The sequence below is a fragment of the Arachis hypogaea genome, chromosome 2 (genome assembly GCF_003086295.3).
Source record: "Arachis hypogaea cultivar Tifrunner chromosome 2, arahy.Tifrunner.gnm2.J5K5, whole genome shotgun sequence".
NCBI lineage: Eukaryota > Viridiplantae > Streptophyta > Magnoliopsida > Fabales > Fabaceae > Arachis > Arachis hypogaea.
Window position 1 is genome coordinate 50,392,986 of NC_092037.1, and position 20,006 is coordinate 50,412,991.

General features: G+C 40.6%; 1 protein-coding gene across 1 annotated transcript; it reads right to left on the reverse strand.

Annotated features, from left to right (window-relative positions):
* Window positions 1-7,982: 7,982 nt before the first annotated feature.
* LOC112724977 (uncharacterized) lies at window positions 7,983-8,756 on the reverse strand. The gene has a single exon (XM_025775435.1). It carries the CDS (start codon window positions 8,754-8,756, stop codon window positions 7,983-7,985), a length of 774 nt encoding a protein of 257 aa, XP_025631220.1.
* Window positions 8,757-20,006: the final 11,250 nt, after the last annotated feature.

Genomic DNA, 20,006 nt, shown 5'->3' on the forward strand with positions numbered 1-20,006 from the left:
GATGACAGCATTCAAGAGAATCCGGAAGGTCTAAACCTTGTCTGTGGTATTCTGAGTAGGATTCAATGATTGAATGACTGTGACGAGCTTCAAACTCGCGATTGTGGGGCGTTAGTGACAGACGCAAAAGAATCACTGGATTCTATTCCGACATGATCGAGAACCGACAGCTGAATAGCCGTGCTGTGACAGGGTGCGTTGAACATTTTCACTGAGAGGATGGGAGGTAGCCACTGACAACGGTGAAACCCTTACATACAGCTTGCCATGGAAAGGAGTAAGAAGGATTGGATGAAGACAGTAGGAAAGCAGAGAGACGGAAGGGACAAAGCATCTTCATACGCTTATCTGAAATTCCTACCAATGAATTACATAAGTATCTCTATCCTTATCTTTGTGTTTTATTCATCATTCATAACCATTTGAGTTTGCCTGACTAAGATTTACAAGGTGACCATAGCTTGCTTCATACCAACAATCTCTGTGGGATCGACCCTTACTCGCGTAAGGTTTATTACTTGGACGACCCAGTACACTTGCTGGTTAGTTGTGCGAAGTTGTGTTTATGCCATGGTATTGAACACCAAGTTTTTGGATTCATCACCTGGGATTATTTGAGTTGTGAAAAGTATTGATCACAATTTCGTGCACCAAGCAACCGATTAACCCACCAGCTGAAGGTGGCAATCCGCATAGTCGTCGTACCCCCTTGCTCATCTTTGAATGCACCGAGGACGGTGCAAACTTTTAAGTGTGGAGAGGTTGTCCGACCGATCGGCCATTTTTGGGTGACAAATTTCTAATCCTAACACTTTCACATTTTATTTTATCTTCTTTTATTACTGGGTCTTTTAGGATTTTTAGTTGCATTTTCTTATTTTGCATATATATATATATATATATATATATATATATATATATATATATATATATATATATATATATATATATATATATATAATAAGCTTAGACAAAATAATTAAATTTTCCAAGAAAAATTCTTTTATATGGGGAATTGATACCCTAATTGATTTGAGTAAATTTTTTTTCATTGAACATTCTTGAATTATATATTGTGGAACATGGTTTTTGAGCTAAGAACACATAAGCATGTGAGTTTTGAGCCTAATTGTGTGGTTGCATCATATAACCACTATTTTCCTTCTTCTGTGTATTATTCTCTTTTTATGATTGTAATCTTTGATTTGTTTGATTCTTTATGTCCATTATTTTGTGTATGAATGCATTTATATGATTGAGACCTTGATTTCAGTTGAGCTCAATTACCCAAATGGCCTTACCCTTTTGTCTACTATTGTTAACTAATTTTGAGCCTATTTAATCCCTTTTGTTCTTAATTTTAGCACATCACTACTCTTAAGTGAAAAAAATAAATGTCCCTTGTTTGGATCTTTGATTAGCTTAAGCTAGTGAGTAGGGGTGTTTAAAACCGAGCTGGACCGAGCTAAACCGACAAACCGAATTGAAAAAATCAAAACCCGAATAAACAAAAACCAAACAAACCGAAAAAAAGATGTTTTGCTGTTTTTATTGCGGTTTGGTTCGGTTTTCGGTTTTGATTATGAAAACCCCAACCGAACCGAACCGATATATTAAAAACCTTAAAAAGCCAACCCTCCACCCCACCCCACCCCCAAAACCTATGTGACCTAATCCCCCACCCCCAAATCCCCAATTGCCCCAAATGTAAACCTAGCTCTATTCTTTTAGTCTCGCACTCTCGCACTCTCAGTCTCGAGCTCGAAGCCCTTCCTCCCACCACCTGCAGCGCCGCAGAAGCCTTCTTCCCAGTGCCGTCGAAGCCTTCTTTACAATGCCACTGAACCTTTCCTCCTCACAGACACTGATGAATTATATTTTGTTGGTATAGAATTTTACCAAATATGTTCGTCATAAGTATAGTCTAAACCAACAAGCTATAGCGCATCAAACAAAGAAAGTGTGTGTCCACAATCCAATTCAATAACTAAGATTATTAGTCCCGAATCGTTCTCCCTAGGAGTTGCCCTAAGGTTCATATCATTGGTTAGAATTCTCTTGGTGTTTGAGGTTGAGTATGAAGAATGTAAACAAGTTTGCATAAAAGCAATGAACAAATAGCAATGAAACTAAGGGACACAAGTAATTGTAATCAAGCAAGGGTAAATAACAATCAATCAATATAAAAGCCTTGGCTAGGGTTGGGAATTGGAATTTCTATCATCGTTATCTCTATCAATTGTGATATCAATTGGTTATTGCTCTACTTAGCCAACCTCTAACTATGAAGGAAAGTCAAGTGGAAATAATCAACTTGAGTCCACAAGTCCTAGTCAAATCCTAGTGAGAGACTAGAGTTAGTGTCATTCAAGCCAATTAGCAATTTCTAATTATCAATCAACAAAAGCTTTGACAATTCAAGTGTCTCCAATTATCCAACCCCTAAGCCACGAGTGAAATTCTACTCCATAGCTAAAGTAAACATTTTCTCAAACAATTGGTGAGCAACAATGGAAGGCATCATGAAATTGAGTAAGGAAATTGAATTAAAGTTATCTATTGTAAACAATTAACAACAATCAACAATTAACAATAATTAACATGAAATTCCTCATTTCATTAATGGAAATCAAAGTAACAAAGTCTAGATCCAAGATCCACAATGCTAGAACAACAAGAACATTAAATTGAGAGTAGGAGAAGAAGGTCTACAACTAGAACAATGTAAAATTGAGTCAAATTTAGATTTCACCAAAGAATCCAAGTACAATTGGAGATGAAAAAGCCAAAAACCTATAGAGAAGTTGGAGTTTCTCTGTCTAAAAGTGTAACTACCAAAAACTAACTCAAAAAAAATCTCATTGTGTGAAAAAGTGTCAATCTCCTTCAACCCTTGGTTCTTTTAATCTTTTTCTGCCAGAATTATACTCAGAATTGGGTTGGGAACTCCTCTGAAATCGCCAGGCACATTTTCATTAAAGTGGTCATGTGCGCGCGTCACGCATACGCGTAGGTCACGCGTACGCGTCGATGGGCTTTTGCGATCTACGCGTGCGCGTCGATTGAGAATTCTGCCTAACTACGCTAAAACGTCGACTTTTGCGTGCCAATCTCAAATCTGAGCTCCCACGCGTGCACGTAGGTTGCGCGTGCGCACCGATGCCACTACTTCAAAACTCCATTTTTATGCTCCTTCCACTTATGCATGCTTCCTCTCCCTCTTCTAGACCATTCTTGCCCCCTGAAGGCTCTGAAATTACTTGAAAAACATATCACGGCATCGAATGGTAATAAAGGGAGATCAAAATATAGCTTATTTAGAACCTAAAAAGCATATTTTCAACCATTAAGCGAAACTAGGAAGGAAACACAAAACCATGCATTTTATGTGGATAAGTGTGAAGGAAGTTGATGAAATCTTCTAGATTACGCACAAAATATACCACGAAATAGTGGCACATCAAATCTCCCCACACTTAAACCAGGCATGTTCTCATGCTAAAGATTAAAGACCCAAGAACATAGGGGAAGGAGTTTATTGATATGCAATCTACCTATATGCATGCAACTAATGCAAATGTATCTACCTACTTGGTCAAAGGTGAATCAATTCCCAAGAATATCCAAATGAGCACATAGGGCCAAAGTGACAATAATTCATGAGCCTACCAATCTGATCATCAACGTGAAGTGTATATGACTTGCATGAAGAAAGCTTGTGAAAGCCGGGAACAAGGAGTTGAGCATCAAACCCTCACCGGAAGTGTTTGCACTCTAGTCGCTCAAGTGTTTAGGGTTGATTCACTCAATCCTCCTCTAATCATGCATTCTAAGATTTATTTTTCATCTAACAATCAACACTTATTCAATGCATGCGTACACATATCATGAGGTCTTTTCTTAGGTTGTAATGAGGCTAGGGTCAAGGTAAGGTTATATATATGGATAAGTGAGCTCAAGAATTGAATCTTTGATCAACATAAGCTTCCCACCTAACCTATATGACAACCTATAATAATCTAAGGCAAGCCTAACTACCCATTCTTCACTCTTTCACATACTCATGCGTTCTTTCTTTTTATCAAACACATATGCATTGATCATTATTGAGCTTCACCTTAGGTCATTTTGTCCCCTTTTTATTACTTTTCTTTTTCTTTCTCTTTCTATTTTTTTCTTTTTGTATTATATTTTCTCTTTTTTTTTTTTGCTTTTGCTTTTCTCTTTTTTTTCTTTTTTTGGTGTAATTATATACAAAGGTATCAGTGCATATGGTTCAAACAATTAACTAACACATGAGTATGTACCCAATTCCCAATATTTTCAACAAAATACAAAAAAGAAAACACACACACCCTTTCCCAACCAATGTCCCAAGTTTCCCGATACTTGAATGATGCACACTCTCACTAACCTAAGCTAATCAAACATCTGAATAAGGGACATTTATTGTTTTTCACTTTGCGGCTTGTAATATGCTCCATTAAGAACAAAGGGGATTCAAAATAAGCTCAAAATTGGCTAACAAAGGTTGATGAAAGGTAGGCTATTTAGGTAAGTGAGCTAAATGAATTGATGGCCTCAATCACATATATGCATTCATACAAGGAAAAGTGGATATAAAGAATCAAACAAATCAAAGATTACACTCATAGAAAGAGAATGATGCACACAAGAAGGAGATAAAGTGGTTATAAGATGTAACCACACCATTAGGCTCAAAAGTCACAAGCTTGTATTCTTATCTCAAAACCATGTTCCAAAATACGTTCCTCAAGCAAGGTTAACACAAAAAATTTTCAAAATTGGCAGGGTGCCCTATAGAAGATTTCTTCTAAAAAAAATTGTCACCTTAACCAACCAAGTAATCCTAACATGCAAAAGTATTCAAATACAAAAACTAACAATGCAGTCTATTCTAACTGATGAAAAAGAACTTAAAATCATGGGAGTTGAAAAGAGAAGAGATGTTACCTACGAACGTCGGTAACTGACCTCTCCACACTTAAAAGTTTGCACGGTCCTCCGCGCCTTGAGTGATACGCAAAGTGGGATTGAGGTTGCCACCTCCATCATACTTTCCTGAGTGCTCACTTCACTGTGGTCCGAAGCGGATGTGAAAATGTCCGGTGCATCCGTAGTTGGGTTTACATAATCCCAAAGCTTCTTGTAGTAAGCAAATTGGCACTTGTTACGCCTCTCATATCGATCTACCTCCTCATGGAGCTCTACAAGCAATTGATGGGTTGACTTTGGTGGTGCAGATGAAGTGGTAGGAATGGTGGGGGGATTGGCTATATCAAGGCTCGGGGTGTCCACGGGAGGCTGAAGATATTTCCCGCTTAGGACGAAAGCGCCCTCTGCCGGAATTGTAGCTCTCATGTCTGTGGCCTCGCAAGGAACACCAGGAGCGGCAACCAAGTCGGATACCAACGCAGGAAATGATAGATTACCCTTGGTGTGGACTCGTGCCATCGCTTGCCGAATGAGGAGAGGGATGTTGACTGGCCTCTCCGTGAGTATGCACCAAACAAGGAGCGAGGTCCGTTTTGATGGATGACTTATGGGTGCTAGGCAGCACATAGTGGGATAAGATCTGGGCCCATGCTCTAGCCTCTATAGTGAGGTAACACGCATCAATGCTCTTGAGCCGAGATCTACGGCTTTCTTAAAATGTCTCTAGTACGACAATAACCCGGCGGATAGCATCCCAATCAAAAACAAACTCAAAGTCATCACGCTGGCGCAAGATCTTTTGGTAACCATCCATATCCTCCGGTTCGGGAAAAAACATTAAGCACTTGTCGAATAGCCTCTTCTAAAACTGGGACTTGCTTCCGGCGCACATAAACCGACTGAAGAGAAGGAAGGTGGTAGTTGGTGTAAAACTCTACCACCCAAGAGAGATTGGTCTCTTGTGGTCTTTGTATAAGAAACCCCCATCCTCGCCGCTCAATGTGAGGCGACACATAAGGAACAATGTGGTCCGGTCGGGCTAGTAGGTGTTCGGGGTGATAGTTCCCCTCAACCATGGCGGGGAACATGAGCTCACAGAAGCGGTTGGGGAACCTTGTAGAGTCCCTTTCCGGCTTGCTTTTCTCTTGTTCATCAATGTGAACAGTTGTCTTCGCCTTCTTTGAAAGGGGTTTAGCTCATAGCGTAAGGTGCGCTTTAGAGGTTGATTTTTGGGGTGCTCTTTTAGTGGCCGGTGTCTTCAACGCCTTCTCCTTGCCTTTCTTGGTAGCCATCCTAAACAGGAGAAGAAAAGGGGAAACATTAAACCCAAATAATCAACATATGGAGAGTAACATGCAAGTGAAAAGAATGCCGAAAGGAAATGGTGTGTCTTGAGGACATGACAGCTGCAACATATGGTCAAGACAAAAATCGAATCAATGGGCATAACACTTAGCATGGGCTGCAAGAGTGGGTAAGACATGCAATAAGGCATGAGTAGGATGAACTCAAGCATCAATAATAATGAAGCAAGTCATCGGTAATGAGCATCGAAATAGGTAACATGAAGCAAATTAGGTCCAATGCACAAGAAGAAAGTCAAGTGTATGAAGAGGAGGCACCAAGTTGAGAGCACAAAGTCAAAATTTAACTAAATTGGCATGAGTGCCTTTCATCAAACACTTGGTGTGCACCATTCAAAATATGAGCAGGTAGGAGAAATTCAAACATGTACAAGCTCAAATGAAATACCAAACGCCAATACAACACCACATAGTCATAAAGGAATTAAGAATCAACAAAATGCACCATCAAAGCAAGATAAAACCCAAAGTTCAACACCCATGGAACATATGAAAAGAAGGGAAGCAAACAAACAAGAATCAAATAATAGGAGTGCATCTAAGAAGAAAAGAGAAAGAGAAATCAAATGCAACCAATAAAAGAAAGAAAACTTAGAAGAAGAGATGAGAAGGAGTAGTAAGAGTGTACCTTGAGAAGAAGAAGAAATCAGGTGGGATGTAAGAGGAGAAAAGGAGTGGAGATTGGAAAGAAGGAGAGAAGAGAGGAGTTTTGGGGGCCGTCGGAGGCGGTGGTGGTCGTCGGAACCGCTGGAGACAAGGGTGAGATGGTGATGGGAGAAGGGGGAAGAAGTAATGGAAGAAAGAAGTGGGAAGAAGAAGTGAAATAGGGCGCACTATGTTTCAGGTGCGTCAGGGGATCGACGCGTGCGCGCACTCCACGCGTCCGTGTGGATGGGTCGAAAGGGGAGGTGACGCGTAGGCGTCCCCCACACGTACGCGTGGGTAGCCGGAAAGAGAGGAGGTGCATACGCGTCAAGGACGCGTGTACGCGTCAAGGATGCGCACGTGTGAGTAGGTTGGTGCCTTAGGCACAAAGTTGGCATAAAGTAGGCCTAACTCTCGGGTTTTTGTACCAGGGAGTGTGAAATTCACAATCAATGCGTACGCGTTGCCTACGCTCGCGCGTGGGGGTGCGAAATGCCAAAGGACGCGTACACATCACCCACGCATACGCGTGGGTTGCAATTGTGCCTTTGGCACAAAGAAGGCACAATGTAGGCACAACTCTCGGGTTTTTATACTAGGGAGTTGCGAAACCATGTCGACGCGCACGCATATAACACGCTTGCGCGTGGATGCCCTCTTTTTTTTTTTTTCAAACACATGAGGAAAGGCAATTATAGCACAAATTGGTGGTAATGCATGCTAAGGGGTGTCAAAAATATCAAAAACTTTCATGTAACACTCAACCTTAAGCATTTCTTCAACATCTCAATTCAAATAAACCATCATCAATGAACTCCTCATGAGCAATATAATACCAAAATCAAGCAAAAAGCAATTCTACTATATGCAAACTCACAAATCAAGCAATCACAAAAGCCATAAGGGGCAAAAGAGCTATATACAAAAAGACTAAATACAAAGGGTAGATCATACCATGGTGGGGTGTCTCTCACCTAGCACTTTTGTTTAGCGTCCTTAAGTTGGACGGTCATGATCTCATATCTCCTCGCCCTCAGGTGCGTCCCCGAGAAGGAACACCTTGACCTCTTTGTTGCTTTTCATTTTCTCCCCATGATATAGCTTTAGCTGATGGCCATTCACTTTGAAGATATTGAGGCTTGAGACCTCTTTGTTGCTTTTCATTTTCTCCCCATGATATAGCTTTAGCCGATGGCCATTTACTTTGAAGATATTGAGGCTTGAGGGGTGCCTTACGTGGTAGACCCCATATGGTTTGGCCTTCTCTACTCTATACGGGCCTTCCCACCTTGATCTTAGCTTTCCGGGCATCAACCTCAACCTAGAGTTATAGAGGATAATTAGTTCTCTGGCTCTAAATTCTCTCCTTTTTATGTGTTGGTCATGCACCGCTTTCATCTTCTCCTTGTAAAGCCTTGAATTCTCATAAGCTTCCAATCTAAGGCACTCAAGCTCCACCAATTGTAGTTTCTTTTCGACTCCAACCCCAAACCCCGTGTTGCACTCTTTTACAGCCCAATACGCTTTATGCTCTATCTCCACCGGAAGGTGGCAAGCCTTCCCATAAACTAACCGGAACGGGCTCATACCAATTGGCGTTTTGTATGCCATTCGGTAGGCCAAAAGCGCATCACCGAGCTTAGAACTCCAATCCTTCCTGTGAGGCTTCACGACCTTTTCCAATATCCGCTTGATTTCTTGATTGGAGACCTCGGCTTGGCCGTTTGTTTGAGAGTGGTATGCCGTGGCCACTTTATGGATGATGCCATACTTCTTCAATAACCCTGCCATTCTTTTGTTGCAAAAGTGCGAGCCTTGATCACTCACGATTACTCGTGGTGATCCAAAGCGGCATATAATGTTATTCCGAATAAAAGAGAGCACTACATTAGCATCATCAGTTCTAGTAGGGTTTGCCTCAACCCACTTGAAAACATAGTCAACGGCTAGAAGAATATACATGAAACCATTAGAATTTGGGAAGGGCCCCATAAAGTCAATACCCCAAACATAAAAAATCTCAAAACATAACATAGTTTGTTGGGGTATTTCATCCTTTTTGGAGATATTTCCAACTCTAAGGCATGGTAGATAAGATCTGCAAAATAGAGAAGCATATTTGAAAAGAGTAGGCCACCAAAAACCACAATCCAAGACTTTTCGGGCCGTCCTTTGAGGACCAAAATGGCCACCACTCTCGGAAGAGTGGCAAGCCTCCAAGATAGTTTGATGCTCGGATTGTGGTATGCACCTTTGAATTACTTGATCAGCACCACATCTCCATAAGTACGGATCGTCCCATACATAATATTTGGATTCGCTTTTAAGCTTATTCTTTTGATATTGGGAGTAATCGGGAGGAAAGGTGCGAGAGACCAAGTAATTGGCAATAGGTGCATACCAAGTGATAACTTTGGAGATTGCTAGAAAACCCTCAAGAGGGAAGGTGTCATTAATAGGAGTGGAATCGCTCTTTGTGTGTTCAAGGCGACTCAAATGGTCCGCCACTAGGTTTTGCAAACCACTCCTATCCTTGATTTCAAAGTCAAATTCTTGCAATAGCAACACCCATCTTATCCACCTTGGGTTGGATTCCTTTTTGGCCAACAAATATTTTAATGCCGCATGATCTGAATATACTACCACCTTAGAACCAAGCAAATAAGCCCGGAATTTGTCCAAGGCAAAGACAATAGCCAACAATTCTTTCTTAGTTGTAGTATAATTGGATTGCACCCCATCTAAAGTTTTAGAGGCATAGGCAATGACATAAGAAATTTTACCCTCACGTTGACCTAGTGCCGCTCCCACCGCATAGTTCAAGGCATCACACATGATCTTGAATGGTCTAGTCCAATCCAGTCCTCACACTATGGGAGCTTAGGTCAAAGCAATTTTGAGCTTGTCAAAGGCCTCCATGCATTTTTCACTTAGATCAAAATCAACATCCTTTTGCAACAATCGAGAGAGAGGTAGTGATAAACCACTATTTTATGGTTTATAATGTGTTTAATTGTGTGGTTTTATCATGATCTTTACCCACTTATTCACATAATTAGCATGCATTTATATTTCCTTCCTAAAATTATTACATAATTGAAAACTTACTTCCTAGAGACTTTTAATTAGGTATTTTAATTCTCCTTTATCCCATTCGATATCGTGATCTGTGTGTTAAGTGTTTCAGGCTTTATAGGGCATGAATGAATTTGAGATTGGAAAGGAAGTTTGCAAAAATGGAAGGAATACAAGAAATTAAGGAGATGACCAGTGAGAAGTGATGCGGCTGCATGGCTCACGCGACCACGTGAAATAGAGGAAATCGCAATGACACGGCCGCATAGCTCACGCAACCGTGCGGATTGGAAAAGCATAAGTGATGCGGAGGCATGGACGACGCGCCGGCGTGGGAAAGCAAAACGCCGAATAACGCGTCCGCGTGAATGACGCGACCGCATGATGTGCGCGATCTGCAGAATTTCAGAAGTCGCTGGCAGAGTTTTTGGGCCGAATTTCAACCCAGTGTTTGGCCCGAAATCACAGATTAGAGCCAGAGAACATGCAGAAATGAGAAACACAATTCATTCTGCATAATTTTTAGTTTTTAGATTTGAAATTGCTCCTCCCCTAGGTTTTTCACTCATTTGAGCATTCATAATTAGGATTGGAAGATTTTGGCTTTAGCTTTTGAGAAGAGTCTACCTCTGGTACTCGTCATCTTATTTTGTTATTTACTTTTTATATTTATTCTTCCATATTCTTAATCCCTCTAGAGTTGACATTGGATTATTTCTACAAGTTATTAATATAGACTATTTTTATTTTCAATTAATCCTTTTATTATTATTTATCATGCCTTCTTTTATTTTCACCATTAATTCTGTGAAATTTATAATTATGACGAGTGAGTAGTTCCATGACTTGATTGGGGGATGATTGAAAGGAACCCTTGAGTTAAATTACTCAAGAGAGAAATTATAATTGGATTTATTGTTGAATCACCCTCTAATCATTAACTCTACTCCTTCCCAAGGGAAATGATTAGGACTCATGACTAGAAACAGATTTCCAACTTGCTTGACTTTCCTTTACCTAGTAAGGGTTAACTAAGCAGAGCGACTTCCAATTATTAATTAATCTTGAGAGTATTTCAACAAGAATAGGGCTTCCAAGTAATCTACCCCCAGTCAAGGCTTTTATTTAAAATTAGTTAAATTCTCTAGATTAATTCCCTGCTTATCAACTAAACCATTTTTGAAAATGCCCGATTGATAAAATAGCACATCTCCTAGCAACTTGTTGGGAGACGACCTGGGATTCATACTCCTAGTATTTTAATTTTCAATATTGTGACAACCCCTTTTAAATTGATAAGCAGATTTTCGGCTAGTTAAGGATTGTACTTGCAACATGTCCCTATTAATAAATTCTTAACTCGCCAATTTTTGCCACGTCAATTTTTGGCGCCGTTGCCGGGGAGTTGCAACAGTGTGCTAATTTTTTGATTGGTATTTATTTTATTGCAATTTTTTCTTTTTATTTTGTCACTATGAGTTGTACGTTTCTTTCGTTAAATGACGCATTCACTTCCTGATCCAAGCTTGCCAGCATTTGACCTTGAGATTGAGAGAACTGTTTCACGTATAAGGCAAGCTCGGGGTCGGCGAGTCCTCTTTGAGGACGAACCTAAACCGTCATCTAAGGAAGAAACAAGCTCCCTTTCTACTGATCCAGTTGATTTACGTGCAGGTGACACGGCAGCGCCTATGAGAGTCACTATCCAGGAGGAAGGAGCCCATGATTTTACGCTCCAACCATTCCAGACACACCACTCAGCAGTAGCTGTAGATTTCGAAATAAAGTCTTCACTACTCAACTTGATGCCCAAGTTTCATGGCTTACCTGCTCAAGAGCCTATCAAACACCTGAGGAATTTTCAGTCTGCTTGTTCTACTGTCAAGCGTAATGACACTGATGAAATTTCCATTCTGTTAAAAGCCTTCCCATTCTCTCTTGAGGGAAAGGCAAGAGAGTGGTACTACACTCAACCCAGAACAACTGTATCCAACTGGGATACACTTAGAAGAGAATTTTTGGAGAAATTCTTTCCAGCTGAGGTTGCCGATAAACTGAGGAAAGACATGTCCATGATCGTTCAGGATGAATCTGAAACTCTATGAATACTTGGAACGCTTCAATATTCTTCTAGAAGCATGTCCGCACCATATGATTGACAAGATAGTATTGCTCAGTTACTTTACACAGGGCTTGAAATCTCAAGATAGAACCACATTGGAAGGTGCTAGCAATGGGTCTATGAAAAAGTACAAGACTACAGAAGAAGCATGGCAATTGATCAGTGACTTAGCCGAATCTACCAGAAATCACAGACAGAAATAAGGCCGGTCAAGAGCTGTTGCAGAGGTATCCACTAGTAAAGAGACTGCTGCTATAGCTCAGAGCTTATGTGAAATGACTAACTTGCTGAAGCAGATGCAGCTAAATCAACAACAACCACAGCAAGTTCAGCCATCTACACTACAGCACAACCAGCAGTTGGTTCCACAAAGAGTATGCAGAATTTGTGCAGATTACAGTCACTATACCGATGAGTGTCTGCAACTCCAACCGGAAGACAACACTGTAGCAGCCACTCATAACTTTTATGACCGCCCTAATCAAGGGTACAATCAAGGTGGCAACTATAACCAAGGATGGCAGGATAACTCTAACCAAGGCTGGAAAGAAAATTCTAACCAGGGTTGGAGGGACAATCACAACAGAGGAAGAAGAGATAACAATGGAAATCAGAGGTGGAATAACAATAACAACTTCAGATAGCAGAATCAGAATCAGGCCTACAGAGCACCTCATCTATGACAGTCTCAAAATTCTCAGCAAACCTCTCAGATCACTCATCCCTCTTCATCCCCTAATGATGAGTTACTACAAGCCATCGATCGGAGACAATAGGCTATGGAAAATAACTTTAATGCTACTCTGAATGGTTTGACTTCTACTTTGCAAGCCCTTGTTTCACAGGTTGGATTATTGACCAACTCTAACAACCAGTCCTCAAGCTCTGGTGGACTTCCCTCTTAACCATTACCCAACCCAAAGGGTGGTATTAATGCCATCTCCCTAAGGTCCGAAACCACATTGCAAGAGAGGAATCAGGAAGAGCCAAATCCACCTGAACACGCCTCAGCTGAAGAGGTAGTGGAAATAGAAGATGTTGAAGAAAAAAGAGCATGCAAGACATGGCTGAAGGAGAAGACGCCAAATTACAGAAAGAAGCACCAATGGGCGCAGACACTATAGAGGATGCCATTCCTATTCCATTTCCACAACTTGCAAGGAAGCCCAAGAAGCAGTTGGAACCTGATCCCAAAATGGTAGAAATCTTCAAAAAGGTTGAGGTAACTGTTCCCCTTTTTGATGTCATTCAACAGGTACCTAAATACACAAAGTTTCTAAAGGATTTATGCATACATAAAGATAAAATTAGTGAATTAGAAACTATTCCTTTAGTTAGTTCTATATCTGCTTTAATGGGAAATATACTTGAAAAATGTAGTGACCCAGGCCCATGCATGGTTAACTGTACAATTGGAGGCGTGATATTTTCTGACTGCATGTGTGATTTAGGAGCATGTGTTAGTATAATGCCTTTATCTGTATATGATGTTTTGAGGCTCCTTCCCTTAAAAAGGTCGGCAGCACGTTTTGTGTTAGCAGATAAAAGTATTATTACAGTGGCTGGAGTTGCTGAAGATGTATTACTGGGTATCAAAGGTCTCACTCTCCCCATTGATTTTTACATCCTGGAGATGCCCCAAAATGACTCAGAGAAGCCATCATCAATCCTACTCGAAAGACCTTTCTTGAAGACCTCGAAGTTCAAATTAGATGCTTTTGCAGGCACATACTCTTTTTAAATAGACGGCCGAGTAGTAAGCTTCAATCTGAATGGAGTTATGAAGCACCCTTAAGAAGACCGTTCTATCTTCCAGTGTGACATCATAGATGAAACCGTAGATGAAGTTCACCAGGAAGAGTTTGAAGATAAGTACATAGGACAAAGTCCAAGTGTGGCAAATTCCGAGGACAATGCAGGTACTCTACCACTGCCACCAGTTCCAGATAATCCAGAGCCATACCATGAACAGAAGTTAGAATTGAAACCCCTCCCTCCACACCTCAAATATGCTTACCTCGAGGACAAGCAGAAGTTTCCAGTTATCATTACACGGGACCTCACTTCTCAGTAGGAAGAGCAGTTACTTAGTGTGTTGAGGAAGCACAAGAAAGCAATTGGGTGGAGTTTAGCAGACATAGTAGGCATCAACCCTTAAGTTTGTGAGAACAGGATATTTTTAGAAGAAGGAGCAAGACCTATTCGTCAACCCCAAAGAAGACTGAACCCCACTATTTTAGAGGTTGTCAAGAAGGAAGTGACCAGACTATTAGAGGCAGGTATTATCTACCCCATCTCAGACAGTGAATGGGTGAGCCCAGTACAAGTGGTGCCCAAGAAGTTTGGAGTCACTACAGTAAAGAATGAGCATGGAGAGCTCATAGCAACCAGAGTACAGAACGCCTGGAGGGTCTGCATTGATTACCGGCGTCTCAACCAAGCTACTCATAAGGATCACTACCCTCTTCCATTCATTAATCAAATGCTGGATCGCCTGTCAGGTAAATCACATTATTGCTTTTTAGATGGTTACACAGGCTATTTCCAGATTCATATAGCTCCTGAGGATCAGGAAAAGACTACCTTTACCTGTCCTTTTGGGACTTATGCTTACAAGAGAATGCCCTTTGGCCTGTGCAATGCACCAGCTACTTTCCAAAGGTGCATGATGAGTCTTTTCTCTGATCTTATTGAGGAATGTATGGAGGTTTTTATGGATGATTTTAGCATTTATGGTCATTCTTTTAACCTTTGCTTGGATAGTTTATCTAGAGTATTAGATAGATGTGTCAGTACAAACCTTGTATTGAATTTTGAAAAATGTCATTTTATGGTTAAACAAGGAATCGTACTGAGACATGTTGTATCTAATACTGGCATTTCTGTAGATCCAGCAAAGGTGGATGTTATTTCTAGTTTGCCTTACCCCTCTTCAATGAGGGAAGTCCGTTCATTCCTTGGACATGCAGGTTTTTACCGAAGATTCATTAAGGACTTTAGTAAGGTAGCACTTCCCCTATCCAGGTTACTGCAGAAAGATATCAAGTTCAAGTTCAGCGAGGATTGCAAACAAGTGTTTAATAAACTAAAGACCGCCCTGACTCAAGCTCCAATTGTGAGAGAACTGATGTGTGGAAAACGATCCAACACAAAACTCACCGGCAAGTGTACCGGGTCGCATCAAGTAATAATAACTCACATGAGTGAGGTCGATCCCACAGGGATTGAAGGATTGAGCAATTTTAGTTTAGTGGTTGATTTAGTCAAGCGAATCAAGTTTTGGTTGAGTGGGTTGTATTTAATAGAAGCTAAATTGCTTGAAATGTAAAGGGAGAAGGGAAATTGCAGTAAATTAAAGGACAGGAAAGTAAAATAGACTGAATCTTAAAGAACAAGAAATTAAATGACTGAAACTTAAAGTGCAAGAAATGTAAATTACAGTAGCTTAAATGGCAAGAAATCTAAATTGCTTGAATGTAAAAGGGAATTAAGGACTGGGATTACAGAATCTAAACAAAGAGAAAGTAAATTGCACAAAGTTAATATAGCAGGAATTGAATTGGCAGCAATGAAAGCTTAAACAGAAAATTTAAGTAAAATGCAGCAAGGTTCACAGAAGAACCCAAGTAAATTGTGATCTCAGGACTCAAGAGCTTAGGTAGCAGAGCCTAAAACCCAATTTCCTTCCCAGATCCGAGTTATCAAAGCAATTGACAGAAAATTAAAGAAGAAGCAGTAGAAGAACAGAAATCAAATTCAATTATGCAGAAAAGGATTTAAATAGATTTTAGATGGGAATTGAGACAGAATTTCCTCAATTTCACACACCCAAAACTCAGAAACAGAAGAGTAGAATTGCCCGAGTAAGAATGGGGAAGGAGATCAGTCAATTCTCCCTTAATCCTCTGAGCTCTCGGTCAAGTCTCTCAAGAACAATTACAAGAAATTCAAAGCTCAAAGAAAGTGCAAAATTCAAAAGCAAAGCCAAAGGTAAGTCAAAAGGTCCTAATTACATCAAACTAGCTTCTATTTATACACTTTCTATTCTTGGATTTTGGGATTTGGATGGGCTTTTGATTTGGTGAAGAAATGAATTAAAATGGGGTTTTAATTTGAATTTTCGGCCCATGAAAAGTTGCTCCCAGGAGGCTGCCCTGCCCTTGTGGAGGGCAGGGCAGAAAATTGATTTTTGGTGCGTTGCTGGTGCGGGCGTGGTGCAGTCTGGTACGGCCTTGGTGTGCCAAACGCTGCCCTGCCCGCGCCAAGGGCAGGGCAGGAAAAGTTGGTGCGCCAGAAATTGCCTTGGTGCTGCCAGAATCAAGAATTGGTGCGCCAGAATCAAAAATTGGTGCGCCAGAAATTGCTTTGGTGCATAGGATGCTGCCCTGCCCTCGCGGAGGGCAGGGCAGGAAATTTTGGTGCTGCCAGGGTCGAGCTTGGTGCGTGCTGGTGCTGCCAGGAATGAGCCTTGGTGCGCCAGATTTGAGTTTTGGTGCGCCAGCTCCATGCATCATCAAAATGCTGCCCTGCCCTCGCGGAGGGCAGGGCAGTGTTGCCACTTTGCTGTCCCGTGTTCGAAACACGGCTGGGACACACGTTCAATTAATTTCCTTGGTTTCTTGGCACGGCACTCAACCTTAGTTCTTTGCTTCTTCCTTGGTCCGTGTTCGAGTCTTGTGGCATGCATGGGTGACATTTTTCCTTTGATTTTCTTCCTTGGTGAGCCCGATACTGCCCTTGTGGAGGGCAGGGCAAGGTTCTCTTCTTCTTGGTTCCAAGGCACACTTTTGTGCTCTGCCCTTGTAGTGGGCAGGGCAGAGTTGCCTTCCTTGTTTGGTTCCTTTATGTTGCCCTCCTAGAGGGCAGTGTGCCCTTGTGGAGGGCAATGTTTGCCTCCCCCTTGCATGCGACACACTTCCTCTTTCCTTGACCACGCTTTCCTTTCCTTGGGCTACACTTCTTAGGCCACGCTTTTCCTTTTCTTTTCTTTTCTTCACCTATAATAAACCAAAACAACCACTCCAAGTATCACTAAATTCAAGAGGCTTATAAATCAATTAAAATTCAATTAAAATTAGCTTAAACCTCATGGATTATCATTAATTTCATGGTGGTTGCTTGATTTAGAGAAGTTATGCATTTTCATTCCAAATCACTTACTTAGGATGCAAGAAAGTGCATAAATGCTAACAAAACAAGTGAAATTAGCTTGAAAAATGGGTATATGATGACTTGTCATCACAACACCAAACTTAAATCTTGCTTGTCCCCAAGCAAGCATCAAAACTAAGAGAAATTGAAATGAATAAGAAAAGAATATATATCCTTATTAAGCAGATAGCAGAACTTAATCTATGGGGTCATTATGCAGACAATGATAACCCAATTATTGTTGCTGTTACATGATATACATTTTGCATCAAAGGTTTGCTAAACTTGCTGTTATAAGACTCACTTTTTGATTCCTCCCTTGCTAACTTTTCTTGGCTTACAATGCTTAACAAGCTTATTATTCTTTTGGAGGTTTGGTGTCAAATGTTGCAGTATTAGCCTTTGGCTTTATTTGTTTCTTTCTTTTACTCAACATCTCTCCACCACAGACACTTGGCTCACTAATTCTTCCTAGGATCATTGATGCCCAGCATCTCTTTGGATAACTAAATGTTCTGTATCTAAGTTGCTCTTTATTGTGGACTTTCAATTGGCCATCCCAAATCAGTTGATCTAAGTGACCGGGTTTTAAAATACCCCTTAGAATTTACTCATCCAAGCAGATCTTAGTACAAGAACACCACAGGCATATGTCCTAAGGTTCAAGCTATTGGTGTCCAACCTTTATTCTTTGTTTTTCTTGCCATTTTGGCTTTTTCTTTCCCCTTTTCTTTCTGTTTTTGTTACCAAGGGCTTTTTCATTATTGATAAGAGTCTTTGTAACAGCAAGCTAACTCACAATTGAATGAGAATGATATTATGCAACAATTATTTCATGAGTTATGCATTTAATCAAACACATATACCACCACCAACTTCCATTCATACTTATGCAACATTGGATATTTCACTTTTCAATTCAAACCAAACTCTTTTATTTAAGCATATGGGAAACAAAGCAATTTTCAAGCTAAGTGATGGATAGCAAGCATTATGCAGATTTATTATTTTTAGCAAACAATTTCACTTGCAACTAGATAAACACTTTAGCAAGACATACAATGGTTCCCATGTTCAAAGCATTTCACAGCAGCAAGGATTAAGTTTAGATACAACCTTTGAAGTTGCAGCCCTTTGATTCTTCCTTCTGTTGTGTTCTCTTTGAGTTAAGATGCATAATATCTTCAATTATCAACATAATGTCCTGCATAATTCTCAAAGTTGCTTGCTTCTCAAGCCCTTAACTGTATGGTTAGTATGCATAAACTGAGTGTGGTTCCAGGATTGATTTTTGGTGCAGGGACACCAAACTTAATTGTTTGCCACTGCCTCGGATGCAACAAGTCAACCATATTTGAAACCGTGTGTCCTTGCTAAAGGTTAATGAAATTAAAGCTAGAAAACAATTCAACAGTTGAATAATGTGTTTGATTGCTTGGAGCTAGAATCATGCAAGAGGTGAAAATGTGTTTTTAAATGATATTTTTGGTGGAACACCAAACTTAGAAGTTTTCATTCTCCCTCAAATTGTTTTGGTGTGCAACACCAAACTTAGCTCCTTGCAATGCACACCAATTACTCAACATTTTTATTGAACAAGCTATGAAAAGAAACTACCTCAGGTTGGGTTGCCTCCCAACAAGCGCTCTTTTATTGTCACTAGCTTGACATTTTCTGTTTTTGCTTCAAGGAGGATTTAGGTTCTGGACCTCCTTTTCTTTGTTCCATTGCCCCCCTAGATACAGTTTTGCTCTATGACCATTTGCTGTAAACCGACTCTTTGTTGCTTCATCTAGCAATTCGATACTCCCATAAGGAAAAACCTTAGTTACCAAGTATGGACCCGTCCACTTAGATTTAAGCTTGCCAGGGAATATCTTGAGCCGTGAGTTATACAGGAGTACTTGTTGTCCAGGTTTGAATTCTTTCTTCAAAATCTTCCTGTCATGCCATCTCTTAGCTTTTTCCTTGTATATCTTGGTATTTTCATAGGCTTCTAGCCTGAACTCATCTAGCTCATTCAGCTGCAACAATCTTTTCTCTCCTGCTGCTTCAGAATCCAAATTTAGAAGTTTAGTGGCCCAAAAGGCTTTGTGCTCAAGCTCTACAGGGAGATGACAAGATTTGCCATATAACAGTTGAAATGGGGACTTTCCAATAGGAGTTTTAAAAGCTGTTCTATATGCCCAAAGTGCATCTTCCAACTTCCTAGCCCAATCCTTTCTTGTGCTGCCAACTGTTTTTTCTAGGATCTTCTTCAGTTCCCTGTTTGCTAATTCTGCCTGCCCATTAGTTTGAGGGTGATATGGCGTGGCTACCTTATGAACAACTCCATATTTGTGGAGAAGTTTCTCCATTTGTCTATTGCAAAAATGACCACCACCATCACTGATGAGACCCTTGGGTACTCCATATCTAGTAAAGATGTGCTTCTTTAGGAATTGAAGGACAATTTGTGCATCACAGGTAGTTGTGGCTATGGCTTCCACCCATTTTGAGACATACTCCACTGCTACCAAGATATATCTAAATGAATAAGAAGGGGGAAAGGGTCCCATGAAATCAATGCCCCATAGATCAAACAATTCTACTTCCAAAATGAAGTTCTGTGGCATCTCGTTCCTCCTTGTTAGTCCTCCTGCTCTTTGGCATTCATTACATTGGTGGACAAACTCCCTGGCATCTTTGAAGAT

Excerpts from the sequence above, each read along its gene's own strand:
- LOC112724977 (XM_025775435.1), bottom strand. The coding sequence starts at position 8,756 with ATGGCAGGGTTATTGAAGAAGTATGGCATCATCCATAAAGTGGCCACG.